This window comes from Manihot esculenta, chromosome 11 (assembly GCF_001659605.2).
Source record: "Manihot esculenta cultivar AM560-2 chromosome 11, M.esculenta_v8, whole genome shotgun sequence".
NCBI classification, from domain to species: domain Eukaryota; kingdom Viridiplantae; phylum Streptophyta; class Magnoliopsida; order Malpighiales; family Euphorbiaceae; genus Manihot; species Manihot esculenta.
This window is the reverse complement of record NC_035171.2, coordinates 28,821,105-28,842,993: the sequence shown is the minus strand read 5'-3', so window position 1 is coordinate 28,842,993 and position 21,889 is coordinate 28,821,105. Positions and strand designations below refer to the sequence as shown.

The following is a 21,889-nucleotide window of genomic DNA, read 5'->3' as shown; positions in this document are numbered from 1 at the left end:
GGTTTGACTACTTAATTAGAATTGAATAATACCCAATTTGCAACAAAAAATAAAATGTTATTTACATGAAAATTTTTAATTTTTAATTTAATTTAAAATTTTAAAATTTCATAAAATTATTTAAAATTTTAAAATTTATTGTAATTATATTTAAATTTAAAACTTAAATTAGGGAGAGTGTAACAAGATTATGTAAATTATTTTATTATATTCATATGTCATAAAAAAATTTAAAATTTTTTAATTATGTGAAGTATATAATTTGGATAGAAATTTGGTGTCACAGCACATAAAAATATTTAATTAATTAACATTATTATAAGTCTATGCCCTTTTGTTTTCAACACAAATTGCTATCCCCACTTGTCTAAAAAAAATTATATATGCCTTAAAATTCCAATTTTGTCTTTGTCAACAAATGAATGCGAAGCTCTAACATGAAAGCCACTTCTATTTCTTCTTCCTTAGTGTATTTTTTATTTTTATTTTTTTTCAGTTTTCTGTTATTGCAGGACGCAAGAAATGGTAGATGAGAATGAAACAAGCAAGGACTTGCTACAAAAGCATAAAGTAAAGGAGCAGATCTTTCACTTTCTCCCATTTTACTCCAAGAATATGCAGATTCCAGCATTCCCAGCCAAGAAATAAAGATTTATTTCCTTGGTACCCTTTAAAATTTCTTCATTTCTGGATTTTTGTTTTATTTTTTACTTAATTTTTGTTCTTCACAGGAGTGCAAGAGATGGGAAGTGAGAATGATAACCACTATTTGCCACTGTATAAAGCTGCACTACATGGGGATTGGATTTCTGCAAAGAGAATTTTTGACAGTGATTCAAATGCTCTAACTGCTAAAATTTTAGGCTTACATGAGACTGCTCTTCATGTCTCAATCAGCGCTGGTCATTCCATTGAATTTGTGCAGAAGCTTGTAGATAGAATGTCAGCAGATGAACTTGGAATAAAAACTAAGTATGGCGATACTCCTCTTCACTATGCTGGTGTAGCTGGAAACACAGCAGCTGCAAAGCTTCTGGTTAACAAAAATCCAAAATTGCCTCAAGAAAGAAACTCTGGTAATGACACCCCACTTCATCGTGCTGCTGCTTATGCCCATGAAGATACAGTTCAGTATCTTCTGTTAGTGACTGAGGATGAAGAAGATCCAATTCGTTCAAGTCCTTTTACAGATGAAGATGGTGTCAGGCTTCTAAATTTGCTGATAATTGCAGATTTTTATAGTTATGTTCAACATGATTTGTGTGTAATTAAACAAATATTCAGCTATGATCCGTTGATAACCATTTTCTTCTCATGTTTTCATGAACAGGCATTGCTCTTAGTGTGTTGCAACGCTACCCTGGATTAGCTCGCAAAAGAGACTATAATGGATTTTCAGCTTTAGACAGATTGGTTGAAAAACCTCATGCATTCTTAAGTGGAAGTCGGCTTGGATTTTTTCAGCGTTTTCTCTATCATTGTTGGTCTAGCAATCTTGATCTGTTTCATTTAGTGAAATTTATTGTTTAATCTCCGTGATATGCAAGAAATCAATTGTTAGTCTCTTATTTTTTAAAACACATTTAAAACAGTCAGACATTTTAAAAAATCTACTAGTTAATTATTTCATAAGTAAAAATTTATTAGTTAGAGAAGTTTAGTCCATCTGTATGCGAGTTAGATCACTCATTGACTAGGCCTTTTCTCTGCAGATTTTGCAGTTACTTCTGCAGATAAAACAAGTGTTCATCAAGGCAAAGACGTAGAAACTCCAGGTGGGAGTTTTGATGAATACAAAAACGAATCCTTGCAGTTTCAATTCCTACAGCACATACAGAAAACAAAAGTGATGCATAAGCAAGCAATGGAGCTACTCAGATTCTTGATTTCTGAAGCTTTAAAAGGGAGTGTTTTAGAAGCTGATAATCTATTAGGACCTCCAACAAGAATTGCTGCAATATTAGGCATCCGAGAATTCGTTACTGAGATGATTAAGTCCTACCCTGGCACGGTTTGGCTAAGGAATATGGCTGGACAAAACATTTTTCTTCTTGCTGTAAAACATCGCCAAGAAAAGATATTCAATCTGCTATATCAAATGGGTACCCACAATATTTTTGCTGGAACCATCAATCAAGGTTATAAATTCTTCAAACACGATCGCATTTTAGAGTAAATTGTTATCTTAATACTATTGAGCCAATAGTATGATAATAATTTAAAATTACTGCTGAGAAATTTAATTTTTTACTATATATAATATCATATTTTTAATAAATGGTTTGTTTTATGTATAATAAGATAATGAATTCTTGATTTATAAATGAATTTTTGTTATTAGACTTGTAAAGAGCGAGTAAGGCTCGTGCGGGCGAGATTGGACCGAAAAACTAATTTTAGTTTAAATTTATAGATTTACTCCCTTATGCGTGCAAATAAATAAAGATGTGAAATTTTAATTTTCGCATGTTTGAATCATATACGATTTGTTATCAGTTGTTTGCTGTTGGGATAAGTAAAAGGTTGTTGTATGCTATGGCAACATAGATAGACGCAGTGATTTTCAGACAATTGTCGTTAAATTTTATGTTGGAGATTTCCTCTTGCAAACAGCATTATAGTATTCAAGATTTTATCTTTCTTTATTGATGATCATTTCTTTCTTAAATTTTATGCAGGAAGTGGAAAAAGTTGTCCAACCATCATACAAAGAACTGACAAACAATGATAGGCAAACTCCAAGGATGGTGTTCACTGCAGAGCACAAAGATCTAGTTGAGAAAGGTGAGAAATGGATGAAGGACACAGCAACATCTTGCGCAACAGTCGCGGCCCTTGTCGTCACAGTCGTGTTTGCGGCAGCTTTCACCGTACCGGGCGGCAACAACAGCGATGTAGGGATACCCATTTATCTAAAAGAAACATCTTTCATGATTTTTGCAGTATCAGATACCTTGGGACTATTTTCTTCCTCAACATCATTGCTGATGTTTCTGGGAATTCTCACATCTCGCTATTCTGAAGAAGATTTTCTCAGGGCCTTGCCAATGAGATTGAGCATTGGACTTATCGCATTATTCTTCTCAATAGCTTCCATGCTCACAGCATTCACTGCAGCCTTTCACTTGGTTTTGTTTCATAGAGTGAGATGGATCACAATTCCAATTGGCCTACTAGCTTGTGCACCTGTCACCTTATTTGCACTTCTGCAATTTCCTCTCTTGGTTGAAATAGTCTCTTCAACATTTGGGCCTAGCATTTTTTACAAAGAAAGTGAGGAAATAATTTTTTAGCTCAAGAATATATATTTTTATGTTGTGTTTCTTCTTTATTGTTTGATGTTCATCTTATGTAAGATGCAGCTTTCACTGTGTTTTAGCTTAATAAACTTGGAAAAACTACTATTTGTTATATGTGGTCTAGAAAGCTCATTAGTTAAATTTTTAAAAAATTTGTTAATTAGTCTTTTTATTAAATTTTAGTTGTTAAATATTGTAAAAAAATTTAAAATATTAACATATAAACTAAATATAAAATATTTAATAACTAAAGTTAATGGATAGACTTTATATATTTTTTAAAATTTTGGAGATTTTTAATTTATTTTTCAAAATTGATAAATCAATTAATGATTTTTTATATTTTTATATATTTTTTTAGAAATCATACATGAATCTTATTTACTCTGTTTACTTGTTTTTGATATTACAACTTAATAATAGAAGATAAGTGATACTACATAATAATCGCTTAAAATAAAATAAATTATGAATTATTATTACAAGATAAGGTCACGTAGCAAAGGTATAGGTGGAAAATACGAACACTCTAACACTAAGATCATCATCAAGTCTCGCCCTTGATTTTGACACTCGGATTATCATCAAGTCTCGCCCTTCTCACGACAGGGCGAGTCTCTGTATTAAGTTACCATTATCAAGCGCAGTCCAGCGTATCCCCATTATGCCTATAATCGTAGGATTACCAACCTATTAGCTATCAATATCTCTTATCAAGTAACTGATCACATCATCACTAAATTATCGAGAAATATTATATTTATAAGAAGATGCGAAAGCGCCTCTCTCTATAAGAACGGTGCGTTCCGAGGTGTGAAGTGTCTCCATCTTTTTATAATATAAAAGGAGAAGAATCACAAAGATAAATGTACACGATTCTCTTATACAAAATGATAAAGGACTATTTAGACTCCGTTAAGAGTTTCAACCAATATCGTTTGGCTAAGACGAAATAAGAGAAAAGATAGGATAAAAGACTAAAATTCTTACTGAAATTCCTCAAAGATTGAAAAGTGTTTTCTAATAGTTAAGGGAGGCTATTTATAATAGAAATAAAATCCTAATATATAAAATTACAAAAATACCTAAAATATCTAAAAAATTAATTAAATTGTAAAATTGACTCCATAAACGATGAAATTTCCATATCGAACTTTGTGATAGGCCTACAGCCCTCGTCACACTTTTGAAAGTTGTGTGTCTCGAAACTCCCTTTCCGAAAAGCTATCGTGGGTCTCTATCGGATGTCGGCAACAAAAGTTAGGCCCGGTCCAAGTCTGCCATAAAGTCCAAGGCTAACTGCTCCATATCATTCCCTTCCACTTGTAAAAAACTCGACCTCGAGTTGTTTTCGTCAGGATAATACTTTATATATTTTTTAAAATTTTAGAGATTTTTAATTTATTTTTCAAAATCGATAAATCAATTAATGGTTTTTTATATTTTATAGACTATATAATAAATTTTTTAATATATTATTCAGAAATAGTACAATTGAATTGTATCTAAAATTATAATGATTCGAGTTTAAATTCTAATTAAAATCATTTATAAAAATTAAAAAAAAAAACAGTAAATTCACAAATCTTATATAATAGCAAAAAGAAAGAGAGAGCTGTGTACGTATATTTCTATTTTTTATTAATGATAATAGTTTTAAAAAAAAATAATGATAATAGTTTATTTGTGAGTTTTAAATTTTTAAATTTGTAAGAAAAATTATAAAGTGTTACTTTATTTTTATATATTTTTTTAGAAATTATACATGAATCTTATTAACTCTGTTTACTTTTTTTGATATTACAACTTAATAATAGAAGATAAGTGATACTACATAATAATCGCTCAAATAAAAATAAATTATAAATTATTATTACAAAATAAGGTCACGTAGTAAAGGATAAGTGGAAAACACGAACACTCTGACACTCAGATCATCATCAAGTCTCGCCCTTGATTTTGACACTCGGATTATCATAAGTCTCGCCCTTCTCACGACATAGCAAGTTTCTGTATGAAGTTACCATTATCAAGCGCAGTCTAGCGCATCTCCATTACGCTTATAATCATAGGATTACCAACCTATTAGCTAGCAATATCCCTTATCAAGTAACTGATCACATCATCATTAAATTATTGAGAAATATTATATATATCCCCACCTTCTTATAATATAAAAGGAGAAGAATCACAAAGGTAATGGTATGCGATTCTCTTATACAAAATGATAAAAGACTATTTAGACTAGTTGTTAAATATTGTAAAAAAAATTTAAAATAGTAACACATAAATTAAATATAAAATATTTAATAACTAAAGTTAATGGATAGGCTTTATATATTTTTTAAAATTTTGGAGATTTTTAATTTATTTTTCAAAATCGATAAATCAATTAATGGTTTTTTATATTTTATAGACTAGATAATAAATTTTTTAATATATTATTTAGTTTAAATTCTAATTAAAATTATAATGATTCGAGTTTAAATTCTAATTAAAATCATTTATAAAAATTAAAAAAAAAAACAGTAAATTCACAAATCTTATATAATAGCAGAAAGAATGAGAGAGCTGTGTACATATATTTCTATTTTTTATTAATGATAATAGTTTATTTGTGAGTTTTAAATTTTTAAATTTGTAAGAAAAATTATAAAGTGTTACTTTATTTTTATATATATTTTTAGAAATTATACATGAATCTTATTAACTCTGTTTGCTTTTTTTGATATTACAATTTAATAATAAAATATAAGTGATACTACATAATAATCGCTCAAAATAAAATAAGTTACGAGTTATTACTAGAAGATAAGGTCACGTGAAAAAGGATAAGTGGGAAACACGGTTCATTCCGAGGAAAAAAAAATCTAAATATTTTAACACTCGGATCATCAAGTCTCGCCATTCTCACGACAGGGCGAGTCTCTATATGAAGTTACCATTATCAAGCGCAGTCCAGCGCATCCCTATTACGCCTGTAATCGTAAGATTACCAACCTATTAGCTAGCGATCCCTTATCAAGTAGCTGATCACATCATCACCAAATTATTGAGAAATATTATATTTATCTCCACCTTCTTATGATATAAAAGGTATGCGATTCTCTTATAAAAGGTATGCGATTCTCTTATACAAAAACTCTCAGCAATTCATTGCATTCTCTCTCTTTTCTTCAGTATACTGACCTGAGTGACTTGAGTGTCAGAGTGGCTGCCGTGAGCATCCACCACCTCACGTTCTCTTCTTTGTAGGTCCAATCCATCACAGCGTAGCTTCCTTCCGACCACATCATCAGTCTAATCTCTGCAACATCATTCGGCTTCGTTGTCAGGAAATTCTTTGAATTATATCTTTGTTTATTTGGATTAAAACCGGTCTCTTGTTTCCTTTCTCTTTAACAAAGGAACATTTCGTCTTTATCTTTTAAAATGGTTGGAATTGTACATATCATTATGGGAGAACCTGATAAAGGTAAAGAAAAAATAAGCATGTAGCAGAAGATGTCTTGTTAGTTGATAAAGCACCAAGGACCAAGTAAGAGGTAAGGTTCAGTCCTGCTGATAAAGCGGTTGGATTCTTTCAAAATGACCTGCTGGTTGTTATGATCCTCCTGAATCAGTACGAGATAAGGCGAGTATTGGTAGATGCATATAGTTTCGTTAACTTTTTCATCTTAAACGTTTTTAACAAGTTAAGATTAGATAAAAACAGTCTTGTCACAATTTCCTATCCTTTAGCAGTATTAAGAGATAAGGTTTTAATTGTTGAAAAAAATCTTTTTAAAAATAAATCTCTAATTTGTATTTAGATAGTAATTGATACTAGAGATAAATAATAAAGCCGGTTTTTAGCATATTCAACCAAAGTAAAAGAAAAAACTATTAACTTGATCGGTTTGTCGGTTATTCTATGTAATCTCATACTTGAACAAACAACAAAAAAATTCTTCCAAAATAAAAATGTGGGTTTACAACATAAAATTCTTCCAAAATAAAAATGTGGGTTTTCATTTTCGCCCATATTCCATGATAACAATTGACAATAATTTTGATAACAGTTTTTGATTTTTTTTTTGGGAAAAAATAGGATTATAAAGTAATTATATGGTTTAACCATATGATAATGATTGTTTAATTCTAATAAAAATATTAAATATTAAAATTATTGGAATAATAATATTATTAGAAAATAATTTTTTATTTTTGAAATAGGTTATCTTAATTAAACTACTTAATTTTAAAAATAAAATTATGATGATTCCATAACTTGGTTTTATCATTTCATAATTTTAAATGTTATAACAGTTTATTTATTATGTAAATACCTTAAAGATTATAATAAGGTAATAAAGTAATAATATAATTCACTTTAGGACAATAATAATTTAATTTTTAAATAATTTTTTTGTTGAAATATTAAGATAATTATTATAATATTAAATTATTTGATAACAACTTCAATATTTTTAAAAAATAATTATACGATAATATATATTTTATTTATAAGATAATGAAGTAGATAATAGTCTACATTGTTTAAAATTTGAAAAAAAAAATTCATATATTGATATGAATTGATCAGATGAGTTTTGTATTTAAATTCAATTTTTATTTCAATAATGGATATGATCTTGTTAGAAAATTTTAATTTAGAATTTGAAAAATTTTACTTTGATGCGAGAGATTTGATTTCTATTCAACTTTAAATTCAATTAATTAAATAGATTTGTATATATATTTTAATTTAAACTCAAAGAATTATGAATTAAAATTACACTTTTAATTCATTTATTTTTTTAAACGGTTGAAATTATATGAATTAAAGAAATATTTAAAAATTATATATATATATTAAAAATTAAATAATTATACAATTCAAAAAATAAAGGGTAAAGTGTAATGTGTAATTTAGTCCCTCTGGTTTAGTGAAATATAACCTTTCGTCCCTCTGTTTTAAAAAACCTTCAATTTAGTCCCTGTGATTTTTAAAAACTATAACATTAGTCCCTCTCGTTAGATTTTCAGTTAAATCATCGTTAATTTTAATTAAAAAGACTAAAATACTCATTCTCTCTCCTTCCTCTTCCTCTTCTTCTTCTTCTTCTTCTCCTTCCCCATCTCCTTCTTCTTTTTCTTCTTCTTCTTCTTCTTCTTCTTCTTCTCTTTTTCGATCTCTCTCCTTCCTCTTCTTCTTCTGCAACCCAATACTCTACCAAGAATCTATTCAAATAAACAAAGACCAAAAAGATGAAGCAAGAACAGAACCCCGAGGTGAAGATGGTGGAGTGGTTGAAAATCTTTAATCTTTCTTGTTTTTGTTGGTTTCTCTCTTGTTCTTGCTTATTTGCAAAGGAAGCTGTGCTGGGTTGAGTTTTAAGATAAGAATCATTTTAGAGAGAGAGAAAGAGAGGTTTGGGGATTTAAAGCGTTAGATTTGTCACAAAATTCACTTACTGGTAGCTTACCTCCAAGCCTGTTTCAGCTTCAGAACCTGACAAAGCTTCTCTTAATTGCTAACGACATTTTCGGTTCGATTCCTCCTGAGGTGGGAAACTGTGTCTCTCTTATTCGTCTTCGGCTTGTTAATAACAGAATCAGTGGAGAAATTCCAAAAGAAATCGGGCTCCTGAAAAACCTCAGTTTCCTCGACTTGTCTGAAAACCATATTGGTGGAACGCTGCCAGCAGAAATTGGCAATTGCAATGAGCTGCAGATGCTGAACTTAAGCAACAATACCCTTCGAGGCACTCTGCCTAGCTCTTTATCTTCTTTGACAAGGCTTGAGGTATTGGATCTTTCTGTAAATCAATTTGTGGGTGAAATTCCAAGTGGTTTTGGCAAAGTTAGTTCACTCAACAGACTCATCCTCAACAAGAACTCTCTGTTTAGAGCAATCCCTTCCTCTCTTGGCCATTGTTTGAGCCTTCAACTTCTTGATCTTAGTAGCAATGCACTATCTGGCATGATCCCAGTGGAACTTTTTGATATTGAAGGTCTTAATATTGCTTTGAATTTGAGTTGTAATGCACTCACTGGGACGATTCCACCCCAGATTTCTGCTCTGAACAAATTATCCATTCTTGATCTCTCACACAATGATTCTTGTTTTATCTACGCTGGCAGGGACAGAGTACTTTGTTTCCTAGAATTTTTGGTCATGAGGCTGGAGGGTATGTAAACCTCTGCCATGAGTATTTCATGTGTTTGATCCGAGCACATGTTCACATTTTTATCTTTTTTTTTCTGGGGGGGGGGGGTTTAAGGATTGTGGAGAGTGTTGGTGAGGGTGTGACAGAACTCGAACCAGGCGATCACGTCCTGCCTATATTCACAGGCGAATGCAAGGAATGTGCACAGTGCAAATCGAAACAGAGCAATATGTGTGAGCTCCTCAAGGTTAATATAGACAGAGGTGTGATGATTGAAGATGGAAAATCAAGATTTTCGATCGAAAAAGAAGAAGAAGAAGGAGATCGGAAAAGAGAAGAAGAAGAAGAAGAAGAAAGGAGATCGGGAAGGAGAAGAGAAGAAGAAGAAGAGGAAGAGGAAGAGGAAGGAAAAAGGATGGGTATTTTAGTCTTTTTAACTAAAATTAACGGTGATTTAACTGAAAATCTAACGGGAGGGACTAATTGCATAGTTTTTAAAAATTACAGTGACTAAATTAAAGGTTTTTTAAAACAGAGAGACGAAATGTTACATTTCACTAAACCAGAGGGACTAAATTAAACTTTACCCAAAAATAAATACAAAATCAGAGGTAAGATTCAATTATTTTCATTTAGATTCTGTACGCGTCCCACTCTCTAATTCCGTTGTAAATGGCGAGAGCTCCCTTCAGTCTCATACGCTGCATGTCTCTGAATCCGTTTCTTCATATATTTCTATAGAAGAAAAGGATATAAAATCATTTCATTCATCTCAAAACTCAAAACCCATCTCCTGATATTTCTCTAAAATCCTTAAAAACCATCTTCTCAATCTTTGTTTTTATGGCTGGAACTCCATTGCTGGTGAGAAAGTTTTCAAAGCTTTGAGATTCTGTGATTCTTGTTCTTGTTTTTTGCATTTGGGATTTGTGTATCTGTAAATATAGGACTACAGAATCTCTTCTTTTGATTGTTCTCTTTCTTTTATGGCGAACCCATCTGATACCCATCGTCAAGATTCCAATCGTGCGCCCTCTTCTTCACTGAAGCAAATCCCACTAAAACAGCAAGTCCTATTCCAGGTCTGAGACACGACCCTGGTATCTCCACTGAATGGAGCAAGGAAGAGCAAACAATTCTTGAAGATGGTTTAGTCAAGTTAGTCATTCTCATTTCTAGTTTACTTAGTTTCTTGATGCTTTTCTTAAATTGGGTTATTCCAACCTTTCTTGATTCTGTTTATTTGTGATTTTTTTGTTGGGGTTTGTATTGATTATTTCACGTTTTGTGAATCTTTGCCTGAATTTCATTTTTTGTTGAGTTCTTGATAATTTTGTTACTTGAGGTCTTGATTAGACGCATATAAATTCTATCAAGATTTATCATTTTGCATGTTTCTTTTATACCCAAAAAAAAGGATCCCACTCCACTTTTATGAACTAAATACTCCATAAATGCAGATTGTTACTAACCAAGTTCCTCAAAATGTTAATGTACATTGAGAAATGCCTAGAACAGTCACTTTTTCAATATGATTGTCCAACGCTCTCCAATCAATTGGTTGGAAAATATTTTATATTTTCTCTCCTTAATTAATTATTAATTATTATACTGGTCATACTTTTCCACCAATAGAATGAAGAGTGATGACATTTCTCATGTATATTTCCCTTGTTTATCTAGATGTTAATATGTGATTCTTTTGTATTTTCAATATCTTGGTATAAAGGATTATTTAGAACTGAATTGTCAAGCTGAAAGAATATTACTTTAGCTACATTTATTAAATTTTACACATCTTCCTTTTTTTGGTCTTAACTAACCCAGTATAACCAGTTTTTCTTACTATTGATTTCAGGAAAGCTTAGTAAAAAAAAAAAAAAAAACTTTGGTTCTATTCTCTATGTGGCTTAAGGACACTTTCATGGTTTTCAATTTTATGCACTACCATTAAATATGATAATTTTGTCTCAATTGCCAAATTTATTTCCAATTCTATCTGTACTTTTCTGACTGAACCTTCAATTATTCTATCATAATCTCTATTAGCATCAAAATGAAGATTGGGCGGCGTTGATGGTAGTTGGGAGTTTGGATCATCATCTGGCCAATCATTGTTACAGTTATTTTCTCATCTAACTAGCTAACTAACTAACTGATTCACAACTAACCAGCTAACTAGTCTGTGAACTCAGCCAACAGACAGTTAGCTAACTAACCAGCGGACTCGAGCTCTTCTTATCTTAGCTCGCGGTCACAACATTACCCTCCCTTGTGAAAGCATTCTTGTACTCAAGGATGAGTTGTGTAAATTGGCCTTTAATGAAGATTAACACGCACAAGTAACGTCTTACATGTTGAAACTGGCTGTTAATAGAGCAGCTGCCAAATAACTTGTTGAAGATGCCTTGTGCATGACATGAACACCTTCAAGAAATGAACTGTTAATTGATTATTGATGTCTAGCCATACATGTTAGGATACCCATCTTAGGATACTTCTTATTAAGAAATGTCATTCCCAAATTTATTCATATTTCACAAATAGAAAAGATACTCATCTTAGGATACTTCTTATCAAGGCTTGTAAGACCTCTGCAATTCACTTTGTCATTTTCACAAACAGTTAAACTTTCACATCCTCTTCTTTAATTGAAACCTTCTCAACGAAAAATGCACTTTTTGTCTTCAAAAAGTTATATCAAGTCTAGCAGCAAGAGATGTACCTTCCTTATTAAAGACTTTAATCTCAATTCATGGTCCTCGCTCCAAGATGCCTCAGGCCTGTGGACTTTCAGTTGTGCAGCTTTAATCAACTTCAACATGTGTTCCTCAATAATTTGAAGCCTGGTATTTTCCAATTATGGAATTCTCCATCGCTTATTCCTTTTCCGCTGGCCTGGCCAGAGTTTCAGGAATTGTGGTTCCATTCCCTTTTCATTGTGAGGCTCTCATCATTTCCATCATTTCTTCAATTTTATGTAATTCCGAGCTCAAATCTTGGATTTTATGATTCTGCAACTGCATTTGCTCCATCAGATTCTGTGATCTAAGGTTCTCAGCAAATACCTTGCTTGTTCCTTGCCAATTTAAGTTGTGCTGGTTTTAGATCTGCCGGATTGAACTGTTCAGATACCAAATGTTGTGGCAGGGCCACAACTCAATAGAAAACAGAGAGGGAAGGAGAGAGGAAAATACAGAAGAAAGGGGACAAGAAAGAGAAGAAGAAGGAAGGGAGGCGAGAAATAGAGAGAGAGGACATAACTTGGCTAAATGACTAACCAGCAGAATCAAGCTCTTCACAACACTTGGCTAATGGAACTATTTACATACTAAAATATGGAAAGATGCCAAATGACTGGACAAAAAGCACTCTGGTTCCTCTTTTTATTAACAAACGAGACAATCTATCATGGTAGTTTGCTTATATCCAACATAGAGTATTGAATGTCGTAGCATGGATATATGATAAGCTAGTGGTAAAAGAAACGAGAAGGGAAAGAGAGAGACCTAAAATGAAGTGGAGGAAAGTAATATAAAAGAATTATCAAGTAAAGCTGAACAGCAAAAAAATATCCATATAATTGACTCCAACTAATTTGGGAATAAGGCTTAGCTGCTATTGTTTTTGTCCAGCTATTGAACCCCATCAAAGTCCTTTTGTGATCAATGGCATCCTAATTGTCATGATATTTTTTGTTATTGGATTCGCTGTTGTTTTCCTACCAGTAATTGTGAACTAAAAAGTAACAACTCAACAATGTGAATGTAATAGTTGGGTGATTGGAAGAATTGGAGGCATTTTATGATGTGCATTTTCATGTTGGGTGTTGGTACTGTAGATTTGCTTACTTTTCCCTGTATTTCTCTGTATGTGTTCACGTGCAGACATTTGTAGTTCTTGATTCATTATACATAGGAAGTTACCAATTATTATTTCACGGCCAAGATCTGAACTTTTGCTCTTCAGGAGTTCTCTACTTTCCTATTTTAGGGCATCACTTAACTAAATCTCAATTTTAAAACCAGTTATGGTCGGCTATATAGCCACATTGAGAATTTATTCTCCGCTTAGAGAAAATATTCGTCTCTGATAATTGATACAATGTTAGTTCTGTATAGAACATGTAGTTAATTGATTACAGCATCTTGATATTCGAGCATCATTAATGATGAAACCCTTTTTATCTTAAGCAGAGTCAGAAGATTTCAATGTACAGCCTTTCTGGATGCATATTATAAAACACTTGAGAGGTTTTCTGGATTAATAGTGTTATATTAAAAGAATCTTCTATGAAAAGTTTCTTTATGGGTTGATTTCAACCCCTCTCTCCAAGCATACGGAATTAAGTCATTGTGGTTCATAAAAACCTTAAATACGGTTGAATTGATAATGGATGTAGATTTCAATTGGGTTAGTGATTGGACATCTCATGTACTCATATTAGCAGTTTCTGTTAAATGTTATATAATGAAAACACCATAGAGTTCTTGAGATGAAGTAGTCTAGTAAAAGCTAACTAGGCTACCTTATGCTTTCATTTATGCAGGTATGCATCTCTTGCTTTGAGATAAATTAATTGGAGTTTACCATTTTCTGCTTCCACCTGAAACAGTTTGTGTGTGATTGTAAATGAGTTGATGAAGGGAGATGATTCAGCCTCAAGTGCACATCATGTCAAGAAACTTATGTTAAGTTATACTTGTAATCATTTAATGGATGAATGTGATGTCGTTAATGAGGTTCAAGATAAGGAGGAAGAATTTATGATGGGTCATTGTGGCAATTCATAATACGAAAAACACCTTTTTCTTGGCCAGTATTTGGAGGGAGGTCAGAAATTTGTTGGATATTTGTAATTTAATAATATTGGATCTGATCAGGTCCCAAATTAGAATTCTCAAATGGGGTAATGCTTTTGTTTTCTCTTTAATGATGTTTGTGGTGGTGCTTCTTGACCCGTAATTTCTGTGAAAAGCGTTTGCTATCCTGCTTCATGCATGTCTTGCAGTTGTAGCTGTGAAACTGAAGGCATTTTTCTTATATTTTTCTTTTTCAGCTACAGAAGGACATCAGTCTCCTCTGCCGAACTCGTGATAACATCCTCAAGATTATGAACGAGTATGTTGGAACTTGTGCCTTTGATGATCTGACTGAGTTGCTGTCAAGCTTGATCCTATTTCTTCCCAAATAGAATTCATCTGTCTCGTTTATATTTGCAGGTTGAATGACATGCCTGATGTAATGAAGCAGATGCCACCATTGCCATTCAAGTTGAATGAAAAGCTAGCTAACACCATGCTTCCCTATCGTCCGAATCTTCCAATGAAATGATCATGACCCTTCTCAGTCAGATCATCCAGCCTCCGATCAACTAATCTGTAGACGATGGAACAGCCACCACCAGCCGGTTGACCTATGATTTTGCTTTGGAAATGGCGTGTAGTTCATCATGCTATAGATTTTAGTATTTTGTTTTTGCTGCCTTCAATTACAGTTTGCTTAGAAGAAATGGTTCATTTCATATAGAAAGTTGGTTGATTTTTTCATTTAATATTTAGGGAATGAATAATAATGAGTATAGCACAGTTTTATTAATATTTTGTTTCTAGGTTAAACTTTAATAAAGTTTAGAGTAATTAATAGTGGCGAACTAGGATAATAAGCTCGTGAGCAAATTAGAAAAGAAAATTTGCTTTGGTTTCTCGGGAAAGTGTACGACGTGCTAAGGATCATTGGGGGTATGGCATTCGAGATCTTGGTTGTTCTTAGTAGCTCCATTCTTTCGGAACTGTCAAGAAAATAGCAGCTCCTGAAACATCCTTGCAAGTCTCTTAACAGCCAACCAAGACCAACACCAGTCCGATTCACTGGTACTACTGCATTAATGTTACATTTGACAAAAGGAGGTGGTGGTTTAAACTAGACAGATGTTGTAGACCCAACTCAAAAAATAAAGGAGATATTTTGAATTTTCTGAATACAGTCAATCAATCTGTGTAAAAAAAAAAAAATTTATAATTTAGTCTCTAAATATTGCCATTATTAACAAGTTAGTCTCTAAATTTTTAGAGACCTATTAAAACGTCTCTATTTTTTTCTCTGTCAACGAAATAGTCTTGTTATTTATTTCTACCATTAAAAATATAACAAAAAACAAAATTACTCTCCCTCTTCTCGTCTTCCTCTTCCTTCTCCTTCTCCTTCCCATTTTCCTTCTTCGATTCTTCCTCTTCTTCTTCGATTCTTCTTTTTTCTTCTCCTTCTTGTTCTTTCTCTTCTTCTTTTTCTTCTTTTTTCTTCTTTTTCTTCTTCATCATCATCTTCTCCTCCTTTTTTTTCTTTTTATTTTTTCTTTTAAGAGAAAGACGAGAAGAGACTATTTTATTGACGGAAAAGTAACAATAAAGACGTTTTAATAGATCTGAGAAAAAAAAAAAAGATAAAAACGTTTTAATATATCTAAAAAAAAATATTTTAATAGATTTATAAAAAAATTAAAAAAATATTTTATTTAAGGGTAAAATTGAATTTTAAAAATTTTCTCTTTCATCGCTTTCATTTCTTATCTGTTTTTATCGGAAAAAATAATGGGATGACTATTTCGTTGATAGAGACAAAAAATAAAAACGTTTTAATAGATTTTTAAAATTATAGAGACTGATTTGATAATAATAACGATATTCAGAGATTAAATAATAAATCTCACAAAAAAAAGATCGTTCATTCAATAGTTAAATTAACAAAATCAATTGAAATAATAAAAATTTGAAAATCAACCAAACTAAAATCATAATAGAAGAATTGAAAGAATGATTAATTTGGTTTGACTACTTAATTAGAATTGAATAATACCCAATTTGCATTTTAGTTTTTTCAAACAAAAAATAAAATGTTATTTACATGAAAATTTTTAATTTATAATTTAATTTAAAATTTTAAAATTTTATAAAATTATTTAAAATTATAAAATTTATTTTATATTTAAATTTAAAATTTAAATTAGGGAGAGTGTGACTAAATTATTTTATTATATTCGTATGTTATAAAAAAAATTTTAAAAATTTTTAGTTATCTGAAGTATATAATTTGGATAGAAATTTGGTGTCACAGCACATAAAAATATTTAATTAATTAACATTATTATAAAGTCTATGCCCTTTTGTTTTCAACACTTGTCTAAAAAAATTATATATGCCTTAAATTAAAATTCCAACTTTGTCTTTGTCAACAAATGAATGTGAAGCTCTAACATGAAAGCCACCTCTATTTCTTCTTCGTTAGTGTACTTTTTATTTTTATTTTTTTTCAGTTTTCTGTTATTGCAGGAAGCAAGGAATGGTAGATGAGAATGAAACAAGCAAGGACTTGCTACAAAAGCATAAACTAAAGTTGCAGATCTTTCACTTTCTCCCATTTTACTCCAGGAATATACAGATTCCAGCATTCCCAGACAAGAAATAAAGATTTATTTCCTTGGTACCCTTTAAAATTTCTTCATTTCTGGATTTTTGTTTTATTTTTTACTTAATTTTTGTTCTTCACAGGAGTGCAAGAGATGGGAAATGAGAATGATAACCACTATTTGCCACTGTATAAAGCTGCACTACATGGGGATTGGATCACTGCAAAGAGAATTTTTGACAGTGATTCAAATGCTCTAACTGCTAAAATTTTAGGCTTACATGAGACTGCTCTTCATGTCTCAATCAGCGCTGGTCATTCCATTGAATTTGTGCAGAAGCTTGTAGATAGAATGTCAGCAGATGAACTTGGAATAAAAAATAAGTATGGCGATACTCCTCTGCACTATGCTGGTGTAGCTGGAAACACAGCAGCTGCAAAGCTTCTGGTTAACAAAAATCCAAAATTGCCTCAAGAAAGAAACTCTAATAATGACACCCCACTTCATCGTGCTGCTGCATATGCCCATGAAGATACAGTTCAGTATCTTCTGTTAGTGACTGAGGATGAAGAAGATCCAATTCGTTCAAGTCCTTTTACAGATGAAGATGGTGTCAGGCTTCTAAATTTGCTGATAATTGCAGATTTTTATAGTTATGTTCAACATGATTTGTCTGTGTAATTAAACAAATATTCAGCTATGATCTGTTGATAACCATTTTCATCTTATGTTTTCATGAACAGACATTGCTCTTAGGGTGTTGAAACGCAACCCTGGATTAGCTCGCAAAAGAGACTATAATGGATTTTCAGCTTTAGACAGATTGGTTGAAAAGCCTCGTGCATTCTTAAGTGGAAGTCGGCTTGGGTTTTTTCAGCGTTTTCTCTATCATTGTTGGTCTAGCAATCTTGATCTATTTCATTTAGTGAAATTTATTGTTTAATCTCCACGATACCGAAAAACTCAATAGTTAGTCACTTGGTTTAAAACTTAGATATTTTAAAAAATCTAGTAGTTAATTGTAAAAACTTATTAGTTAGTCTCTTGTGTAAAAATATCCGCCGTTTAGTCCATCCGTATGCAAGTTAGATCACTCATTGACTAGGCCTTTTCTCTGCAGATTTTGCAGTTACTTCTGCAGATAAAGCAAGTGTCCATCAAGGCAAAGACGTAGAAACTCCAGGTGGGAGTTTTGATGAATACAAAAACGAATCCTTGCAGTTTCAATTTCTACAGCACATACAGAAAACAAAAGTGATGCATAAGCAAGCAATGGAGCTACTCAGATTCTTGATTTCTGAAGCTTTAAAAGGGAGTGTTTTAGAAGCTGATAATCTATTAGGACCTCCAACAAGAATTGCTGCAATATTAGGCATCCAAGAATTCGTTACTGAGATGATTAGGTCCTACCCTGTCATGGTTTGGCTAAGGAATATGGCTGGAGAAAACATTTTTCTTCTTGCTGTAAAACATCGCCAAGAAAAAATATTCAATCTGCTATATCAAATGGGTACCCACAATATTTTTGCTGCATCATTAGTAGATGATTTGGGCAACAACATGTTGCATTTAGCAGGGCAGCTGGAACCATCAATCAAGATGTCTGGTGCTGCTCTGCAGATGCAAAGGGAGTTGCAATGGTTCAAGGTTATAAATTCTTCAAACACTATCGCATTTTAGAGTAAATTGCTACCTTAATCTTATTGAGCCAATAGTATGACAATAATTTAAAATTATTGCTAAGAAATTTAATTTTTTTACTATATATAATACCATATTTTTAATAAATGGTTTGTTTTATGTATAATAAGATAATGAATTCTTGGTTTATAAATGAATTTTTGTTATTAGACTTGTAAAGAGCAAGTAAGAGGATTATTAAGACTCATGGGTGCGAGATTGGATCGAAAAACTAATTTTAGTTCAAATTTATCGATTTACTCCCTTATGCACGCAAATAAATAAAGCTGTGAAATTTTTAATTTTCCTATGTTTGAATCATATACGATTTGTTATCAGTTGTTTGCTGTTGGGATAAGTAAAAGGTTGTTGTATGCTATGGCAACATAGATAGACGCAGTGATTTTCAGACAATTGTCGTTAAATTTTATGTTGGAGATTTCCTCTTGCAAACAGCATTATAGTATTCAAGATTTTATCTTTCTTTATTGATGATCATTTCTTTCTTAAATTTTATGCAGGAAGTGGAAAAAGTTGTCCAACCATCATACAAAGAACTGACAAACAATGATAGGCAAACTCCAAGGATGGTGTTCACTGCAGAGCACAAAGATCTAGTTGAGAAAGGTGAGAAATGGATGAAGGACACAGCAACATCTTGCGCAACAGTCGCGGCCCTTGTCGTCACAGTCGTGTTTGCGGCAGCTTTCACCGTACCGGGCGGCAACAACAGCGATGTAGGGATACCCATTTATCTAAAAGAAACATCTTTCATGATTTTTGCAGTATCAGATACCTTGGGACTATTTTCTTCCTCAACATCATTGCTGATGTTTCTGGGAATTCTCACATCTCGCTATTCTGAAGAAGATTTTCTCAGGGCCTTGCCAATGAGATTGAGCATTGGACTTATCGCATTATTCTTCTCAATAGCTTCCATGCTCACAGCATTCACTGCAGCCTTTCACTTGGTTTTGTTTCATAGAGTGAGATGGATCACAATTCCAATTGGCCTACTAGCTTGTGCACCTGTCACCTTATTTGCACTTCTGCAATTTCCTCTCTTGGTTGAAATAGTCTCTTCAACATTTGGGCCTAGCATTTTTTACAAAGAAAGTGAGGAAATAATTTTTTAGCTCAAGAATATATATTTTTATGTTGTGTTTCTTCTTTATTGTTTGATGTTCATCTTATGTAAGATGCAGCTTTCACTGTGTTTTAGCTTAATAAACTTAGGAAAAATTACTATTTATTTTCTGTGACCTAAAAACCTCATTGGTTAATCACTCAATTTGAATGTATTAAAATATTTTTAAATTTTTAAAAAATTTGCTAATTAGTCTTTCTATTAAATTTTAGTCATTAAATATTATAAAAAATTTAAAATATATTAACACATAAATTAAATATAAAATATTTAATAACTAAAGTTAATGGATGTTTGTATGTTTTTTAAAATTTTAGAGATTTTTAATTTATTTTTTGAAATTGATAAATTATAGATTAAATAGTAAATTTTTTAATATATTATTTAGAAATGGTATAATTGAATTGTATCTAAAATTATGAGGTTGGGAGTTTAAATCCTAATTAAATTTATTTATAAAAATAAAAAAAAACAGTAAATTCACAAATCTTATATAATAGCAGAAAGATTATATAATATATAATATATTGTGTACATTTATTTCTATGTTTTATTAATAACAATAGTTTATTTGTGAGTTTTAAATTTTTAAATTTGTAAGAAAAATTATAAAGTGTTACTTTATGTTTTTTTTTTATATTACAACTTAATAATAGAAGATAAGTGATACTATATAATAATCGCTCAAAATAAAATAAACCATGAGTTGTTACCATAAGATAGGATGACGTGGCAAGATATGATAAGTGGAAAATGCATTTCATTCTGAAAAAAAGAAAGATTTGGACATCTTAACACTCAGATCATCATTAAGTCTCGTCCTTCTCGCGACAGGGCGAATCTCTGCATGAAGTTACCATTATCAGGCACAGTCCAGCACATCCCTATTACGTCTGTAATCGCATGATTATCAACCTATTAGTAGGCGATATTTCTTATAAGTAACCGTTCACATCATCACCGTATTATCAAAAAATGCTACATTTATCTCCACCTTCTTATAATATAAAAGGAGAAGAATTATAGAGGTAAAGGTACACGATTCTTTTATACAAAAACTCTAAGCAATTCATTGCATTCTCTCTCTTTTCTTTAGAATACTGACTTGAGTGTCGAAGTGGTTGCCGTGTGCACCCACCACCTCACGTTCTCTTCTTTGCAGGTCCAGCCCATCACATCGTAGCTTCTTTCCGACCACATCATCAATCTAATCTCTACAACATCATTTAGTTCCGTTGCAGGAAAATTCTTTGAATTATATCTTTGTTTATTTGGATTAAAATCGATCTCTTGTTCCTGCTCTCTCTAACAAAGGAATCTATCCTCTCTATCTTTTAAAATGGTCGGAATTGTACATATCATTAAGAGAGAACCTAATAAATGCAAAGCAAAAAATAAGCGTGTAGCAAAAGACGTCTTGTCAATTGATCAAGAATCAAGGATCAAGCAAGAGGTAAGGTTCAGTCCTGCTGACAAAGCAGTTGGATTTTTTCAAAATGACCAGCTGGTTGTTATGATCCTCCTTGTAACGACCCGAAAATCGGACCGCTACCGGCGCTAGGATCCAGATCGGCTTAAGGCGGCCGGGACCCGTAGCAAGCCTGACATAGAACCTGTAAACCTGTTCAATCCCATACATGATCAACAATCATACATAAAAATTAAAACTTCTCTTTCATCATTCCTCATACACCAAACTCAACCTGTGCATGCACTAACATAATCATAAACTTGACCCCTCAGTGGGATCTCATCAATGCCCCCAATGGGCGATACATCATGAGTTGAGTTGGTTAAACATAAACATCAATAGACATTAAGATCATGTATCAACCAGGGATTACAATACTCATAGGGTCAAGCACAACTATAACCTCAATATACCTCATTACATAACATACTGAAATCTCTTACATTACATCATAGTACAATTGTCATGTCCACAATCTAACTATTACAAAAACATGCTTCAAAACTCTGGCTAACCTCCTGGTCTACCCTGTACCTGCACATCTGGGGTTAGGGGAGAGGGGTGAGCTACAAAGCCCAGTGAGCAGAATAGTAAAACATTTAAAACATATGATAACATGAAATGCATCACATCACAGCTAATCACATCAAGGATGAATTTGTCACCAATAGTCCCCTACATGGACCAACTGTGCCATGGGCGTAGAATGGGCCTCACTGGTCTTTCTCTTACATA

General features: G+C 32.0%; 1 protein-coding gene across 3 annotated transcripts; it reads left to right on the top strand.

Annotated features, from left to right (window-relative positions):
- The first annotated feature begins 401 nt into the window (after window positions 1-401).
- On the top strand, window positions 402-19,710 carry LOC110626880 (protein ACCELERATED CELL DEATH 6). Of its 3 annotated transcripts, none has more exons than XM_043961739.1 (5): window positions 402-663; window positions 16,999-17,508; window positions 17,600-17,749; window positions 17,977-18,503; window positions 19,058-19,710. In XM_043961739.1, the coding sequence occupies exons 2-5, from the start codon at window positions 17,010-17,012 to the stop codon at window positions 19,670-19,672; spliced, it is 1,791 nt and encodes a 596-aa protein (XP_043817674.1). In that variant the 5' UTR covers window positions 402-663; window positions 16,999-17,009; the 3' UTR covers window positions 19,673-19,710. The 3 variants fall into 3 exon arrangements, with proteins under 3 accessions (XP_043817674.1, XP_043817675.1, XP_043817676.1); XM_043961740.1 differs by lacking the exon at window positions 402-663 and adding an exon at window positions 16,674-16,843; XM_043961741.1 differs by lacking the exon at window positions 402-663 and adding an exon at window positions 16,674-16,930.
- The last annotated feature ends 2,179 nt before the right edge of the window (window positions 19,711-21,889 follow it).

Excerpts from the sequence above, each read along its gene's own strand:
- LOC110626880 (XM_043961739.1), top strand. The coding sequence starts at position 17,010 with ATGGGAAATGAGAATGATAACCACTATTTGCCACTGTATAAAGCTGCA. Across the intron at positions 17,509-17,599 it reads GATAATTGCAGATTTTTATA|ACATTGCTCTTAGGGTGTTG; the intron begins GTTATGTTCAAC and ends TTTCATGAACAG. Across the intron at positions 17,750-17,976 it reads TCAGCGTTTTCTCTATCATT|ATTTTGCAGTTACTTCTGCA; the intron begins GTTGGTCTAGCA and ends TTTTCTCTGCAG.